The sequence below is a fragment of the Hibiscus syriacus genome, unplaced genomic scaffold (assembly GCF_006381635.1).
Source record: "Hibiscus syriacus cultivar Baekdansim isolate YM2019G1 unplaced genomic scaffold, ASM638163v2 tig00110570_pilon, whole genome shotgun sequence".
NCBI classification, from domain to species: Eukaryota; Viridiplantae; Streptophyta; class Magnoliopsida; order Malvales; family Malvaceae; genus Hibiscus; species Hibiscus syriacus.
Window position 1 is genome coordinate 642,817 of NW_024062785.1, and position 16,404 is coordinate 659,220.

The following is a 16,404-nucleotide window of genomic DNA, read 5'->3' on the forward strand; positions in this document are numbered from 1 at the left end:
TGATTAAAATAAAAACAACTTAAAAACTAATTTTTGACATAGTAATACTTTTATTTAAATCTTTTCTGTTAATGGATAAAACCTTTAGATTAAAAAAATCAAATATAATTGATGGAACAAGGTAAAATTATAAAACAAGTATCCGTTGGAACTATATATAAAATTTAAATCACTGCTGGACTAGTCCCTTAATTCCATATTCAAATTTATAAGGATGAATATGTACTTATCTAAAAAATTATGCATAAATAAACAACAAAGCAGAGCCAAACATTATTTATACTTGCTGATTTAGTTTAGTCGGCGATGGAGGCGCAACCCAGTACTGTTTAACGGCAAAGAGAATCTTGTTTCTTTCATGGGGTCCATTTTCATGGTCTACGATCCTTCCATCCCATTGCACGCCGTCCATGATGTTCTTCAACTTCACCAGCACATCAACGTCGTCCCTGATTATTACACTCCCTTCTGGTCTTAAAACCCTGTCCATTTCCAAAACTATGTCCTCCATTTCACATCTGCAGCACAAAACAATCGGTTCCATTGATGATGATCAAACGAAACACAGTTTTATGTTTGGGTTTTGCTTGAAGTTTCTGTTCTTACTTGTCCATGTAGAGGCTGAAAATGGAATCGGCATGAATGAAATCATAAGTCCGTGGATACGTAGACATTGCTTCACACCTACGATCAAAGAAAGAAAAAACATGATCGGTGGAAGGAAGACGAATAACAAAAAGGGTAATAAATGGACAAAAAGAAGATACCAATTTTGATATGTTCCGATCAGTCCACGTTCGTAGACGACACCGAGGGTGTTGATTTGATCGGCTTCGACCGGTACAGTGTTCATCACCCAGACAGGATCGTCGATTAGAGCTGCTGCAAATCCTCCCAAATAAGCATTCATATCCAACAAGTTCCGGTACCGACCGGTCTCCGCCAGTTGATAATCTATTGTCTTGTAATACTCTACTCTCTTCTCCCATAGATCTGAATTTTCCACAAACGTTTTCCCTGTAATTCCCGGTAAACTTCCACTGGTGACCCTCGGAGGGACTGTGTTTAACCTCTCCGGCCATTTTGCTAATTTCCCACCGGCGACTTCATTTACATTGGACACTTCGGGCAATGGGGTTAAACATGTCTCCAATTTTGTGTACCTGATGTAATGATTTACGTGAATATCGGATACAATTTTTTCATGAAAAATAAAAATCCAAATTCGAAAAATGGTCTCACCATGCCGAGTCGGGATTCTGAGCCTGGCAAAACCGAGGCCTTTTGAAAACTTTCCGGTTAGCTTTGCAATGTATATGATTAGTAGGTTTCTGCCATATCGCGAGATCATCCCTCTGTATAAGTTTTTTCCAGCACAGGCTTTTAGCTACCGTTTCGATTTGCGACTGCTCTGATTTAAGGTCACCGGTCGTCCGGTTCCAACCTTTCCAATACTTTTCCCAGTTTATCGGCGGCCCCGACAGTATCCAATAACCGCCGGGACGAAGGACTCTATCGACTTCAATCAAGTAAAGTCCATCTGAACATCAAACATGGAAACCATTAATCATTTTCCGACAATGGTAACGCAATGTGTTTTAGTTGGAAGACAAAGATTGTTTACCATACTGGCCCCATGGGATGAGGCAACGAGAGCAATGAGCCATGTCGAAGGCTCTCGACGGATACGGAAGCCTTATCGAGGCAATGACGCCGATCAATGCCGGCACGCCTCTTTCGAGTGCGAATTGAACTTGAGCTTCGTGGGTATCCCTCGGTGCAAACGACATTGCTAGGATGTTCCGGGATAGCAGGTAAGCACCCCAACTCGCAACCTTATCAATTGGTTCAAAACAAAAACCAGCATTAAAATATTTATTGTAATCACGCGGTCCAGTATCAATAACGTCAGAAGTTATAATCTCGATATGAAACCCATTCCATTCCAAAGTATGATATTCAGTATGCTAATTAATTTTAGGGTTTAACTCAGGTGGGCGATAAGGTCTAAGCAAATACTTGGCCTTTGTCGAACAAATTCACCTGACATCAGAGAATATTCTAAAAGATAAGCATAAACAGATAAAGAGAAGTGGAAGTTTTGACATCGAAGCAACTCTCGTCACCTACTTTTGTATATTATGTTGACCTAAATGGCTAAAAAACAAGGAATCTCCTTAATTAACACCATTTATGGAAAGTTTTTTTATTTGTGGATTCCAATAAAAGCATAGGCCAATAAAGGTATCTGTCTGGTTTAATTCCTTGCTGGCAATATCAAAAACCCAGATTCTTTCCCACTATGGAGGCTTTAATTTGAGCAATTATGATTTACTCTCTTCTGGGTCTTGGTTGATTTTCTTAGACAACTCAGTAAAACTGGCAAAATAGAACTATACACGTAACGTTTATCGATCTTTCCTAAAAAAATATCGAATTCTTATAGTAAAACAAAAGAAAATAATCAGAGGAACAACTTTAACCTTTCTTTTCCTGCAACTTCCAACCAACTTTCCATCTCTCCAAACAATGGGAAGAAGAGCCGATTCAAAACTGAACCAGCTGTCGCGGTTTGATAATAAGCATTTAAGCATGAACGTAAAAAGTAAAAAAAGGGTATAAATATAACATGAGAACGTACCCCGCAACCGGTATCAATGGCGGTTCTTATGGAGCCATCTTTGAGACTGATCAGCTTATCGATATCGTCAATATAAGCATCGGCGCCACGTGGGAACATTGTGCCACCGCCGGGGAATCTGAACCGCTCTCCTTCGACCCGAACCCAATTCTGATTCTTCTTCTCGACGACAAGCTCTTTATGCGGCACGTTAGCGAACCATGCAAACTCTCTACTCTCCGGCCACCTGAAAGGAACCTTGTAACCGTACGGCGCCGGGATTCTGCACTTCAACAGCTCGTCTTTCTCCGGGCAATGCCTCTCTCTGTATATAAGCATGTCCCTGTCGAATTTCAAAGATCTCTGAACGTCCTCGCACGGGGTGTACTCAGACAAGGAAGGGTCACACGGAGGAAAGCGAATGACACGCGCCGTCTCGGATGGAGGGTCGGGAGGGAGATGGTGAGGCAAGAAGTCGAGTTGGGTGGTTGTTTTGAGAGGAGAGCAAGAGGCTGAGGATTGGAATCCATCACCACCGGATGCGACGGCGGAGGAAGAGGAGGTGGGGATGAGGCCGATGGAGTGTTGCCATATTCCGATGAGGTAAAAAGAAGTGCATAAGATTACCATGAGAGCGATGCAGTAAAGGCTCAACCTTTTGGTATTGAATAATGTGATTTGAGAAAGTCTTCTTGGAAGACAAGCCATGGCGGCCATGGACAAGAATCAAAACAAAAATTAAACCTTCCAAGAAGAACACAAACGACAGACTAACACTACAGAGAAAAAAAGGCAACGCATATGCAACACACATATATATATATAAAAGCGCTACGCTGGTTAAAGAGATAAATACCAGTAAACTTTGAAAAAGGAGAAAAAGATAAAATTTAAGTAAATTGAGCTAGTAATACTTTCTATAAATATAAATATAAATTATTTAATTAATAAATTAGATACCAATAATATCGTAAAAGTTATTATTTTATCGTGTGTACATACATTGAATTGTATTAGATTATATGGTTTGATTCACTTAATTTGTTTGTTTGAGCATTAACGTATGAATCCAAATTTTGTTAATGTACCAATTTTTAAAACCTAACAATTAATGATATGATCTGTCTTTAATATTGCGAGGGGTTTTTAGTGATGAGATTATGGTAATATATTTCTCTTGATTTGTCTTTCCTCTCATATGCTTTACTTACTACTTCTTTCCTTAATTTGTTTGTCTTTTTTTTTTCTTTCAAGTTTTTTATATCATATAAAAAAGAACGGTATATATTAAAAATATAAATTAGTAATATCGAATAATAAAAAGTGATTATATATATATATATATAAGTTATGATCCATTTACAAAATTCTTTAGTTTTACACAAATTTAGAATCATTAGATGAGTGAAAATTGATGATTGAGATTGACTCGTGATATATTAGTTTAAGTAAAGATGTTTAGGTGCCCCATAAAGGATAAAATTAGTCCAATAATCTTTACGCAGTAATTTTTTAGGTTTTTAAGACACTCAAAAATTAATTAGCAATTTATGACATTTACTATAGTGGATTGGAACTCGTCACGTGGCATGACGAGTTTTAATAACTAATATTTTTATTGAATTTTTTTACCTCAACGGGACATATTCTAATAAAAAAATATATTTTTTTTGAAACTCGTCATGCTCACGTTACAAGTTTGAATAAAAAATATTTTATTTAAAACTCGTCGCCTCCACATGATTAGTTCACCTTTCATTATAGTAAATATCGTAGATCACAAAATAAACTTTGAACTATCTTATTGGGCTAAATAATTTATCCAGCTGCATTACTGCCATCAATTTACCCCTGTAAAGTAGAGTTTTGAGATTCAAAAAGCACATTGAATATACCATTTATGATAAAAATAAATAAAGGTTTGTTTTAAATATAAATTAACGTTTTAAATGATAAAATATTATATTCTTAAAATAAAAATCAGGGGTTCAAATTTATTTATTTTAAATTATGTGTCTATGTAAATAAAAATATATATATAAAAATTCGAGTTTTGATCATCTTTAAAGGGCTTTGCTATTAACTCAATTTCAGTTTTGTTTCACGAGTTCACTTGCACTAGCATGATTCTTTGTTTTTTGGATGTCGATCTTTGGGAGTCTATGATCCTCTCTCGTAGTGAATTTTCTCTATCTCATTTCTTTTTTTTAGCTGATTTGGTTCTTCTTTGCAAAGCTTCGAGAAGTCAGGCTCACCTCTTGAGGACTATCCTCGACCAATTCAGTAAGTCCTTGGGTCACAAAGTGAATTCTAATAAAACTAAAGCTTTCTTCTCCATTAATGTGGACAAGAATATGATTGGTGCTCATCTTTGGGCTTCCAACGGTCCACGGATTTGGAGAATTATTTGGGCATGTCGTTGTTTTATATCAAGGTTATCAAAAGTACGTTTCAATTTATCATCGCTAAAATCTAAAATAAATTAAATAATTTGACGGCAACTAAGCTTTCCTTGGCCGGTCGTGTCATGCTTGTCAAAGCTACTCTCTTTCCAATTCCCAAATTATTTCATGCAAACAGTTGAGATCCCTAAAAGGTTTGTGACCAGCTTGAGCAACTTGCATGTGTTGGGAAATAAAGCGAGCAAAGAGTAATTTTCTTATAACTAGATTAGTGAGAATGCGAAATAAAAACGGAAAAATATTACATGAAATTGATAATGAAGTTCAACCAATTTGCTTACGTCTCCGGACTACTGCAGATCTTTGACTAAGAGAGAAAATTTACAAGTGTTTACAAAACACTCACTACTCACAAGAAAGTTATCTAGTATTGGGAGAAAGAAATGATTTTTGGGATGATTTTGAAGCTAAATGAGCTAGGGTATTTATAGTTGAAGGTTAAGGACTAATCTTATAAATACCCTAAAGTCCAGTGACTAATAATAATTATCTCATTACAATTTTTTAACAAACACCTACCAAACTTTGAAAAACCATTTTTCAAAGAAGCATTTACTAAACTTTGAAAACTATTTTCAAAGAAACATTTACTAAACTTTAAAAATCATTTTTTCAAAGTTGGTTGCCAAACTTTGAACTTTTAACAATCTCCCACTTGAAAACTGATTTTAATCTGTCTTCACACCTCGATCAATGCAGCAGCTTTGCTAGTCTTGTTACTCTAGCATGCCAACTGGAGTTGAACACAACTCAAGTTTGTCCGTAGTCACCGTCTTTGTCAACATGTCTGCCGGATTTTGAGCTCCACTAATCTTTTCAAGTTTCAAAATCCCATCTTTCAGAAAAGACCAGATAAAATGATATCTCAATTGTATGTGCTTTGTCCTAGAATGAAAAAATGGATTCTTTGCTAGATGTATAGCACTTTGACTGTCGCAATACAAGATATTGTTTTCTTGTTTCTTGCCTAACTCTTCCAAGAAACTTTGGAGCCAAACCATCTTCTTGCTGTCTTTCGTAACAGCGACATATTCTGCTTCAGTTGTGGAGAGAGCAATTATCTTCTGTATTTAAGAAACTCAACTCACTGCAGTTCCTCCTAGAGTATAGACATACCCTGTAGTGCTTCTTTTAATGTCGACATTTCCGGCTAAGTCAGCATCAACATAGCCTGTTAGTATCGTATCTCCACCTTTGAAACAAAGTGATTTGTTTGTGGTACCCCGTAGATATCTGAGGATCCATTTGACTACTTCCCAGTGTACCTTGCCTGGATTATTCATGTACCTGCTAACAGTTCCCACTGCATAATCAATATCTGGTCTGGTACAAACCATGGCATACATCAGACTTCCAATTGCTGAGGCATACGACACCTTCACCATGTGTGCACGTTCTTCCTTCGTCTTTGGTAACTGTTCTTCGGAAAGTCTAAATTGAACAGCTAAAGGTGTACTTATTGGTTTAGCATCTTGCACGTTGAACCTGGAGAGTACTTTGTTGATGTACTCAGCCTGTGATAACATCAAAGTCCCCGACTTTGTGTCTCTCTTAATCCTCATCCCAAGAATCTGCTTTGCAGCGCCCAAATCCTTCATAGCAAACTGCTTCGATAATTTTTTCTTCAAGTTTATAATCTCTTGCATGTCTGAGCCTGCAACGAGCATGTCATCAACGTACAACAGTAAAATAATGAAGCTATTGTCGAACCTCTTGATATAACAATAATGATCTGCTTGGCATCTGGTAAAACCACTGCTACTCATGAAGCTATAAAACTTCTTGTACCACTGTCTAGGAGCTTGTTTTAAACCATACAAGCTCTTCTTCAATTTGCATACCAGATTTTTGTTTCCTGCCTCTATGAAGCCTTCTGGCTGCATCATATAGATTTCTTCCTCCAAATCACCATGAAGGAAAGTTGTCTTTACATCTAACTGCTCAATATGTAAATTCTCTGCAGCTACAATTTTCAACACCAGTCTGATTGTAGACAATTTTACAACTGGAGAGAAAATTTCATTGTAGTCAATACCTTCTTTTTGCTGAAAGCCTTTGACAACCAATCTTGCTTTGTAGCGTTTGCTCCCATCGTGCTCTTCCTTGATCCTATAAATCCACTTGTTATGAAGCGCTTTCTTGCCTGATGGTAATTCAGCTAATTCTCATGTTTGATTTGACATAAGCGAGTTCATCTCATCTTTCATGGAAGACTCCCACTTGACTGAATCCTCCACTTGCATTGCTTCATCATAACACCCAGGTTCACCATTGTCAGTCAGCAACAAGTAGTACAAAGAAGTAGAATACCGATGTGTTGGTTTAGGAATTCTGGAGGAGCGTCTTAGTTCCGGTGTGCCTGGTTCTTCTTGAACTGCTTCAGGACTGATCTGAACATCATTTCCAGAAATCTCCTTGAACTCAACAAATTCCTTTGTTTCAGCTTCGGTGTTTAATCTACTTGATTCTATGGTTGATCTGTCTTTATACGTCACATTCTCATTGAAAATGACATCTCTGCTTCTGATGATCTTCCGATTTTCATAGTCCCAAAACCGGTAACCGAACTCATCACCGCCATAACAAACAAATGCACATTTGTTGGACTTAGCATCAAGTTTACTTCTTTCAGCAGAGTCTATGTGTATATAAGAAATACAACCAAACACTCTTAAGTGTGAAAGGTTTATTTCTTTCTTTCTCCAAACTTCCTTTGGTATTCTGCCATCTAAAGGAACTGAGGGCCCACGGTTGATCAGGTAAGCTGCAGTGTTGATAGCTTCAGCCCATAGCAATTTGGGCAAGCCGGCGTGTATCCTCATGCTTCTGGCACGTTCATTCAGAGTTCTGTTCATACGCTCTGCTACTCCATTCTGTTGCGGTGTCATGGGAACTGTTATCTCCATCTTGAACCCATTGTTTGCACAAAATTCTCTGAATCTACTATTTTTGCACTCTCCTCTATTATCAGACCTCAACCGCTTGACTTTTAAACCAGTCTCGTTTTCCACCATGGCCTTCCATTTTCTGAAGGTATCAAAGACTTTTGATTTCTTCTTCAGAAAATAAACCCACACCTTCCTTGTTGAATCATCGATGAAGGTGACATAATATAGTGAGCCTGCAAGGGATGAAACTGGAGATGGTCCCCATACATCAGTATGAACCAACTCTAACTTTTCTGCCTTGGATGTCTTGCCAATCTTTGCAAAACTGACTTTCTTTTGTTTGCCAAAGATGCAATCCTCACATAGTTCGATATCTACATTCTTTAGATCCAGCAGCTTCCCTTTTGACAAAAGTGTCTTCATCCCTTTCTCGCTCATATGGCCAAGCCTTTGGTGCCATAGGTTTGATTTTCCATCAGCATCTGCTACAGCAATGATATTCTCTAAGTTTGAGGTTATATAGAGAGTATCAGTCTTCTTACCACGAGCAATGACGAGTGCTCCTTTGTTAATCTTCTATTCATAGCCTGAAAAAGTTGTACTATAACCTTCTCCATCAAGCTGTCCCACAGAAGTCAGATTTCTTTAGAGGCCAGGAATATGTCTCACTCCTTTCAGCGTCCAAATGGTCTGGTTTGACAACTTTAATCTGACGTCTCTTTTTCCAACAATCTTCAAGGTTTCATCATCAGCTAGATGAACCTTCCCAAAATCACCAGTGACATAGTTCTCCATGATTTCTCGACATGGGGTGGACTGGAAAGATGCCCCTGAATCCAAGATCCATGATTCAATCGAGCTGTTGAAACTTAGAATCATGGCATCACCTGTCTCCTCTGTCACGTTGGAAGATTCCTGTGCGCCGGTATTTTTCTTTGGTGCTCGACAATCTCTTTTAAAGTGACCCTTCTTGCCGCAGTTATAACAGGTAAAATATTTCTTTTCCGTTCTTGATTTTCTCCTTCTGGATTTGGATCTGTCATGATTTGAATTTCTTTTTGAAGTTCTCCATCTGGACTCCGTGTGCAAGGCTGAGGAGGTTGATGCTTCACCCGATTTTCTCCGTCGAATTTCTTCTCTCAATACCAGATCCCGAACATCGTCGAATTGCAATTTACTATTTCCCGACGAGTTGCTAACTGCTGTAACAGTAGCATTCCAACTGTCTGGTAGAGATGATAAGAGAATTAAAGCTTGAACTTCATCATCGAATTCAATTTCCACGGAACTCAACTGGGTTGTAATTGTGTTGAGTTCATTTAGGTGTTGAGCCACTGATGCCCCTTCCGCCATCCGCAAATTGAATAATTGTCTCATCAAATGAACTTTGTTTGAGGCCGATGACTTCTCATACATACTGGAGAGAGCCGCCATAAGACCCACCATGGTCTTTTCCTTTGCTATGTTGAAAGCAACATTGCAGGATAACGTCAGTCGGATAACTCCGAGGGCTTGTCTATCGAGAAGAGTCCAGTCTTCATTCTTCATGACCTCTGGTTGTTTTCCTGAGAGAGGTTGATATAAATTTTTCTGGTACAAAAAATCTTTAATATGCATCTTCCAAAAGCCAAACTCCGCACCATCGAACTTTTCAATTTTCACATTCCCTTCGTTTGCAGCCATCGCTCTGACTCGAATCTGGTTTCGTTTGGATCATTTCTGACAATTCTTGCGAACCACCGTGTATTAGAACACCTCCGTCGACAAGCTCGTATCGCTGACAAAATTTTTACTATTCACAAAATTCATTATTCACGTGAATAGTAATGAATAGTAACCTCTCAAAAAATTGACAAAATTCACAACCAAAAGCTCTGATGCCAGTTGTTGGGAAATAAAACGAGTAACAAGTAATTTCCATATAACCAGATTAGTGAGAATGCGAAATAAAAGCGGAAAAATAATACCCGAAATTGATAACGAAGTTCAGCCAATTTGCTTACGTCTCTGGACTGCTGCAGATCTTTTACTAAGAGAAAATTTACAGGTGTTTACAAAACACTCACTACTCACAAGAAAGCTCTCTAGTATTGGGAGAAAGAAATGATTTTTGGGATGATTTTGAAGCTAAATGAGTTAGAGTATTTATAGTTGAAGGTTAAGGAGCTGGCCCTGATCAACCTACCTGGCACTGGGATCATACGAGAAAATGTATTGTCAAGTCTGCCTACACTACTCTTCACCAAGACCACTGGGACGAGAAATACCAGATCTGGAATCTTGCATGGAATTTTGACGGCCCTGAACATGTCAGGAACTTTATTTGGCTGATCATCTGTAACCGGATTATGATGAATGTGGAACGGATAAGACGAGGCCTCACAACGGACCCCAGCTGCCCTGTTTGCGGGAATAGTGAAGAATTGATCATCCACATCCTGCGGGACTGCACGATCGCTCGTATGGTGTGGTCGCAGATTATTCCACCTAAATTATTAGGGAGTTTCTTTTCTCTTAACCTCCTGGATTGGCTAAAGACTAATCTTACCTTTTCTGATATTATGCATGACAATACTTATAGCTGGTGGCATCTATTCGGGATCCTGATTTGGCGGATGTGGAAGCAACGCTATGATTTTGTCTTCCATGGTGAGATCTGGTGCTCGAAGGCCATCATCGATTCGATGCGTACTTGGTCTCTTTCTGTCAAAACGAGAGCTGCGACTACATCCTGGAATACTAGGCATGCACCCCATATTCAAGGATGGCCTCCTCCTCCTCCTGGAATTGTCAAATTAAAAACTAATGGGGCTGTTAATCAAGCAACTATGGAAGCGACTGGAGGCGGCAACCTCCATAACTCAGATGGTGATTGGATTGTGGGCTACTGTCACAGTTTGGGACGTTGTTCTATCCTTCATGCCGAAATCTGAGCCTTGGCTGATGGTCTTGCAGTCGCCTGGGATAGAGGCTTTAGGAGGAGCGAGGTGGAAACAGATAACAAAGAAGCAGCTCGCATTCTATCATCTCCGACCTCTTCGTTTGAACCCACCTTAATGCGGAGAGTTCAGGATCTTCTCCACGGCCATTGGACTGTAAAGATCAATCACACTGTCCGTGATACCAATAGTGCTGCAGATGCGATGGCCCACCTTGGGTGCAGAACCTTGACTGAAATGATCCACCTTGTCGACCCACCAGCTAATATTCACCGACTCCTGCGTCTAGATATGGATAAGTCATAAGTGGAGAGGAAGGACCCTTTGCTACTGATGTAGCCAACCTTTGTAACCAAAAAAAAAATAATTAGAACGCTGCCACAGATCACTTGATTGCATTGATTCGTTGTACTTCTATTGAATAACTGTGTTTATGAAACCTCCACTAAAATTGACTATAATTCTACAAAAAGAATTACTTGAGTTTAATCAATTACTATTTTTTTCTATATTAACAAAAAAGCTTTAAACATTCATCAACTTTCGCTCATGGACATATTTATAAATATATTTATTTAATATTAATGACTATATTAATTTAATATTTAAATATGTATAATTTTAAAAATATAAATACTAAATATAATTTTAAACTTAATAATAAATGTAAACTGAACATAAATAATTAAATAAATTCTATTCTAAACTCAAACTCATCTTTTACTGCCTACAGAATAGACGCTTGGTCTGATGATGGCCCGACCGGGTCTGAAAAAAATGCGTCGAAATTCGGCCCGAATCGGTCGTGTAGCTTCCATTTATATATGCAATCTCGTGAACCTTCCATTCATAAGCCATCGCCCTGTTCCAATTATCTCCAACATCAACAAGCTTTAAACATTCATCAACTTTCGCTCATGGACATATTTATAAATTATTTAATATTAATGACTATATTAATTTAATATTTAAATATGTATAATTTTAAAAATATAAATACTAAATATAATTTTAAACTTAATAATAAATGTAAACTGAACATAAATAAATAAACATAAATAAATATTTATTCTATCAAACTCATCTATTTACTGCCTACAGAATAGACGCTTGGTCTGATGATGGCCCGACCGGGTCTGAAAAAAATGCGTCGAAATTCGGCCCGAATCGGTCGTGTAGCTTCCATTTATATATGCAATCTCGTGAACCTTCCATTCATAAGCCATCGCCCTGTTCCAATTATCTCCAACATCAACAATAACAGCGACACATTCTGTCTCTCTTTTTCTCCCACTTTCCGTCTCTGGGGTTTCCCCTGTTTGGTAGATTCTCGATCTCACGCTTCTCTTTTCTTTCTTCATAAAAGAAAAGTGAGTACCCTTCCTTTCCATTTCACATTCCCCCTTCAAAACTCTTATTTCCCCTAATTTTTTATTTCATTTTCTGAATCCATTGAAATTGGTTGAATTCTGGAGCATTTAAAACTTTGAAGTTGCCAGTTTCCATTTGTTATTGTTACGATTTGTTTAATTGATTTCTCGAGATTGCAATTGAACTCAATTGATTGGATTATTGGTACTTATCATAATTTTGATTAGAATTGGCTGTCAATGTTATGAATAGGTTTTATTTATCAGTGAAATGTAAATAATTGGTTTTAATTCCATGGTCTGATCGAACCCTCTCAAGAGATCATTGGTCCTATTTCTTCTTTTATTTCCTTTAGTTGTCTGTTTTAATTCGTTACTTTTACGCAAATTACTTACATATCTTAGTCATATTAAAGTTGACAACAATGTCATGTCATAGTTAGATTTGTCCTGTAGATGGTTCGATGATCTCACTTATCCCAAAATTTCTCCTTTCCTTCTTTAATTTTTGAACCTTTTTTTCTCTCTCTTGCATGGATTTTTGGACTGGGGCGTTCTTTGTCGGTGAAACTCATAAAATTGTTTGTTTTTTTGGTTGTTTGATGTACCTTATTGGCATTATGAATTTAAGCACTGTATGCCTGACCAATATGTTTGCATGATGTGTGTGTGTTTTCTTTGGTCTGTTTTAATCACATATGATGCTGTATTTACTGTTTTCTTGTTAACAGCATAGTTCGATTAATTGAAAAGGTAGTGGTAAAAGTGGAGTATTAAATGGACTAATGAATCCTGAAGATATTTTACTTCATATATGAGCTAACGTTTTTTTATTGCAGTGCTAAAGGAAGCTCCGGCTGCATAGCTGCTTGATGCATTTGTAGCAATTTAAAAGGGAAAAATGAAAAATGGTTTGGATTTCTTGAATTTTCTCCACCATGACTTGTCAATAAAGATTCTTACTTCTTTAGAGGATCCATCTGATCTTGTTCGCTTTGGTGCTGTCTCAAGCTCCTGGCAACATTTTGGTGAGCTATAATTATATATACAATATTCTTCCCATTTGATATTAAAATTTCTCTGTAGTTGTTACTTAAATGCTATAAAAGCTTGCGAGACAAATATCGGATTCATCTTACTTTGACATTTTGGTAAAGTTAGCTTAGCATCATGTGGAATTAATAAGTGGACAAATATTCACATTGCAGTTTGATTGTTCTGATAATCTGATTTCAGTTTGGTTTTCGATTTGGTACCTTGTTTTCCATGCCTTGTTTCTTGTTCCATGTTTATCTATTCAAGAAATCTGTATGTTTTAAGCAAAACAATTTACATTAAAAACAATAGGTTATGATCCTCTCAATTCAGTGTCAGATATGCTCTATCAATTCAATGAATTTGCTCGAAATCTTCTTTTCAGATATTTCCTTTGATGTCCAAAAGTTTTGATTAATTAGCTACCTGAGTGTTTTTGCTAAATATTCCTGTTTCCTCATCTGTGTGTCTCTATTTTACCAATACTTATCTTAATGAGCTGCTTTATTTGCAATCTGATCTTTTATTCTCATGGTGTGGATTTGGTACACAATTCTCTTTTACATTTAAGTTTTTTGAGCTGAGCTAAGAACTTGCTTCAGAATATACTGACCTCAGTAAGGAAAAGAGAGTAATCCCTCTGAGTAACATATGAAGTTGGAGACAGACACTCATGCCGTTTGTACACTATATAGTAGTGTCACAATTTATGTGTTCATTATCATATCAATCTTGCATTGCTGGTCTTTGGCTCGTTATGCATTACCCGTTTTCTGTCATTGCTGACTTTATGAGTTTTCTATGGTTTGCAGTGATTAAAAATGGTCTGTGTAAGCAAATGTGCTTGAGAATGTTTCCTCAATTATCTAGAGTTGATCATGTCAACGAGCTAAGTGGCCCTGCAAGAGGGCATGCTGAAGCTGGATGTAGCAATTTTATGGAATGGGAAGCTTCGAAGAGGGAGCATAGAGTCTATGCCTTTTTAGCTCGAGGTTGTTTGTCGTTTGCTATCAGGGAGTGCATCTCAAAAGCAATCATCGCTTCTAGCACTGATAATTACCCGGAGGAAAGCATAGATAATACTTTGGGACGAAGAGATAGTTTAGCACAAAGAGTTTCTTATTGGTCAAGTAAAGGACAAAAAAACCCTGCAGTGCCCGAAACATTGACATATAGATTATGTGCTGATTTATGTGTTATTACTGAAATCAGTATTAGACCATTCCAAGGTAATTGTTTCAGTTTTCTTGTAACTCAGTTTTCCATCTTTCATCTATCTTATTTTATATTAGCTTGAAACTTATAAGATGTTTTTTTTAATCCAGCTTACTTCCAGTTGGGTAACCCAATTTACTCGGCTAACTCAGTGAGATTTCGGATGGGCCATATCAAGTCCTCTGTGGACAATCTTGCGAGTGAATCTTGCCAGGATTGTGGTAATGAGAAGTTTGTATGGACTTACACCTCAGAAGAGTTTATGATGGCTCAGGTGGGTTCAAGTATCGGTGTCCATTTGTCTTCTGTAGTTTTTATTGGCATTCTCTGTAACTACAGTAAATACTAGATTTGATTATTCTGCGAATATCCATTGCCTATTCTGAATATAAGTGATACATATGATCCTGATACAATACTAAAATGGTTCTTAACAGTATCATTTCTGTTTTCTGTTGTTTCCACGTTCCAGATGCATGCTTTGTGAAGTTAAATTCTCTTATTCTTTTAGTTTTGTAATAACTCATACAGGAACACTGATTACATTGGATTTTTACATAAGCAGGAAAATAAATTGCAGACTTTCAAGCTTCCGGAACCTGTTCTTTGCATTGGTGGAATTTTACAGATTGAGCTGTTGGGTAGGGTCCAGAGACAGGAAATGGATGGCTTATACTATACATGGTACCTTCAAATGCACACTTTATTTAGCTAGTTTGATATTAACATGTTGCGACAAAGTTAAGAGTAATAGTTTGTTTTTATTAGATTCATCTTAGGGACCCTTAAATCAATTAGGATGTTCGTCTCTAGTTTTCTTTAGTGATTTTCGGCCATCTTGCTATGCCCTTGTTTTGAATCAATCTGTTGGTTGGCATCATTGCAGTGTCTCTCAAGTTCAAGTAAAGGGACGTCCGTTATCTCTCGCCTTTGGCATTCAGATACTTGAACCCTCTGAAAAATTTATGCTGGAGGCACGGAGTTATACGCCACCACCGCCGCCGCCACCCGTACCTGAGCAGACAAGTTTTGCTCCCACTCTGCAGATGCGCGTGAGAGACTTGGAGCAGATTGTGAATTTACTGCGTGAAAATGGGGGAAATGTGGCCGGCATCATGGAATATGGGTATGGATGGGATTTAGAGGGTGAAGAATCGGATGAGGAAGACATTGACATACAATAAACTTGTACTAGTTTTCTTCCCCTTTTGAACTGAGTTGTAGGTCACATGGAAGCTAAAATTTCCTGCAACACTTGTAGTGTGTGGGGCGATTAGCCACCTTCCCATTGTTACCTAAACTTTGTCCAGGGCTTTAGTTATTCTGATGTAATATGCTAGTGTTACTAATATATATTAGCTTTATCAAAGTAGTGTGAGGCTTCCACCAGGTTGTTCATGGACGGTTGATCATATTGTTTAGTCTAAATGGTCACTTAATCATTGTAACGTTTATGAGATTTTTCTAACTGTAATCTAATAGTTAAGAAATGGTTAATTGCTAACGGTTAACCGTTAATAACGGTTCGGTTATAGGTTAACATATAATAACCTATTACAATTATTTGTCAAAAAAATTTATAATTCATACTAAAAAGTGTAGCACTCAACATATATTTACATCGGTGTAACTGAATAAAATAAAATAAAAATGTACCACTTAATACATATTTACACTAGTGTAATTGAATAAAATAAAAAAAAGTGTAATGTTTAACATATACTTAAACTGGTGTGAGTATGTATATCCCTCAATATTTTGTTATCTAACAATAAAGACATAATTATATTGGTGTAAGTATGTTTTTATATTTTCTGTATTTTTAAAGAGAAAAAAAATAAATAAAAAAATTAATTTATTTGTGTATAAATTTTA

At 37.2% G+C, this 16,404-nt stretch overlaps 2 protein-coding genes across 3 annotated transcripts; one reads left to right on the forward strand and one right to left on the reverse strand.

The window, feature by feature from the left end:
* Positions 1 to 180: 180 nt before the first annotated feature.
* On the reverse strand, positions 181 to 3,409 carry LOC120132844 (probable methyltransferase PMT15). The gene is made up of 6 exons (XM_039149529.1): positions 2,642 to 3,409; positions 1,625 to 1,835; positions 1,243 to 1,540; positions 768 to 1,163; positions 607 to 684; positions 181 to 518 (listed from the first exon to the last, which is right to left on the reverse strand). The coding sequence occupies exons 1-6, from the start codon at positions 3,335 to 3,337 to the stop codon at positions 278 to 280; spliced, it is 1,920 nt and encodes a 639-aa protein (XP_039005460.1). The 5' UTR covers positions 3,338 to 3,409; the 3' UTR covers positions 181 to 277.
* Positions 3,410 to 12,144: 8,735 nt separating this feature from the next.
* On the forward strand, positions 12,145 to 15,897 carry LOC120132845 (F-box protein At4g00755-like). Of its 2 annotated transcripts, XM_039149530.1 has the most exons (6): positions 12,145 to 12,279; positions 13,119 to 13,307; positions 14,127 to 14,543; positions 14,640 to 14,803; positions 15,095 to 15,213; positions 15,416 to 15,713. In XM_039149530.1, exons 2-6 carry the CDS (start codon positions 13,181 to 13,183, stop codon positions 15,711 to 15,713), a joined length of 1,125 nt encoding a protein of 374 aa, XP_039005461.1. In that variant the 5' UTR covers positions 12,145 to 12,279; positions 13,119 to 13,180. The 2 variants fall into 2 exon arrangements, with proteins under 2 accessions (XP_039005461.1, XP_039005462.1); XM_039149531.1 differs by lacking the exon at positions 12,145 to 12,279 and having other exon boundaries at positions 13,027 to 13,307; positions 15,416 to 15,897.
* The last annotated feature ends 507 nt before the right edge of the window (positions 15,898 to 16,404 follow it).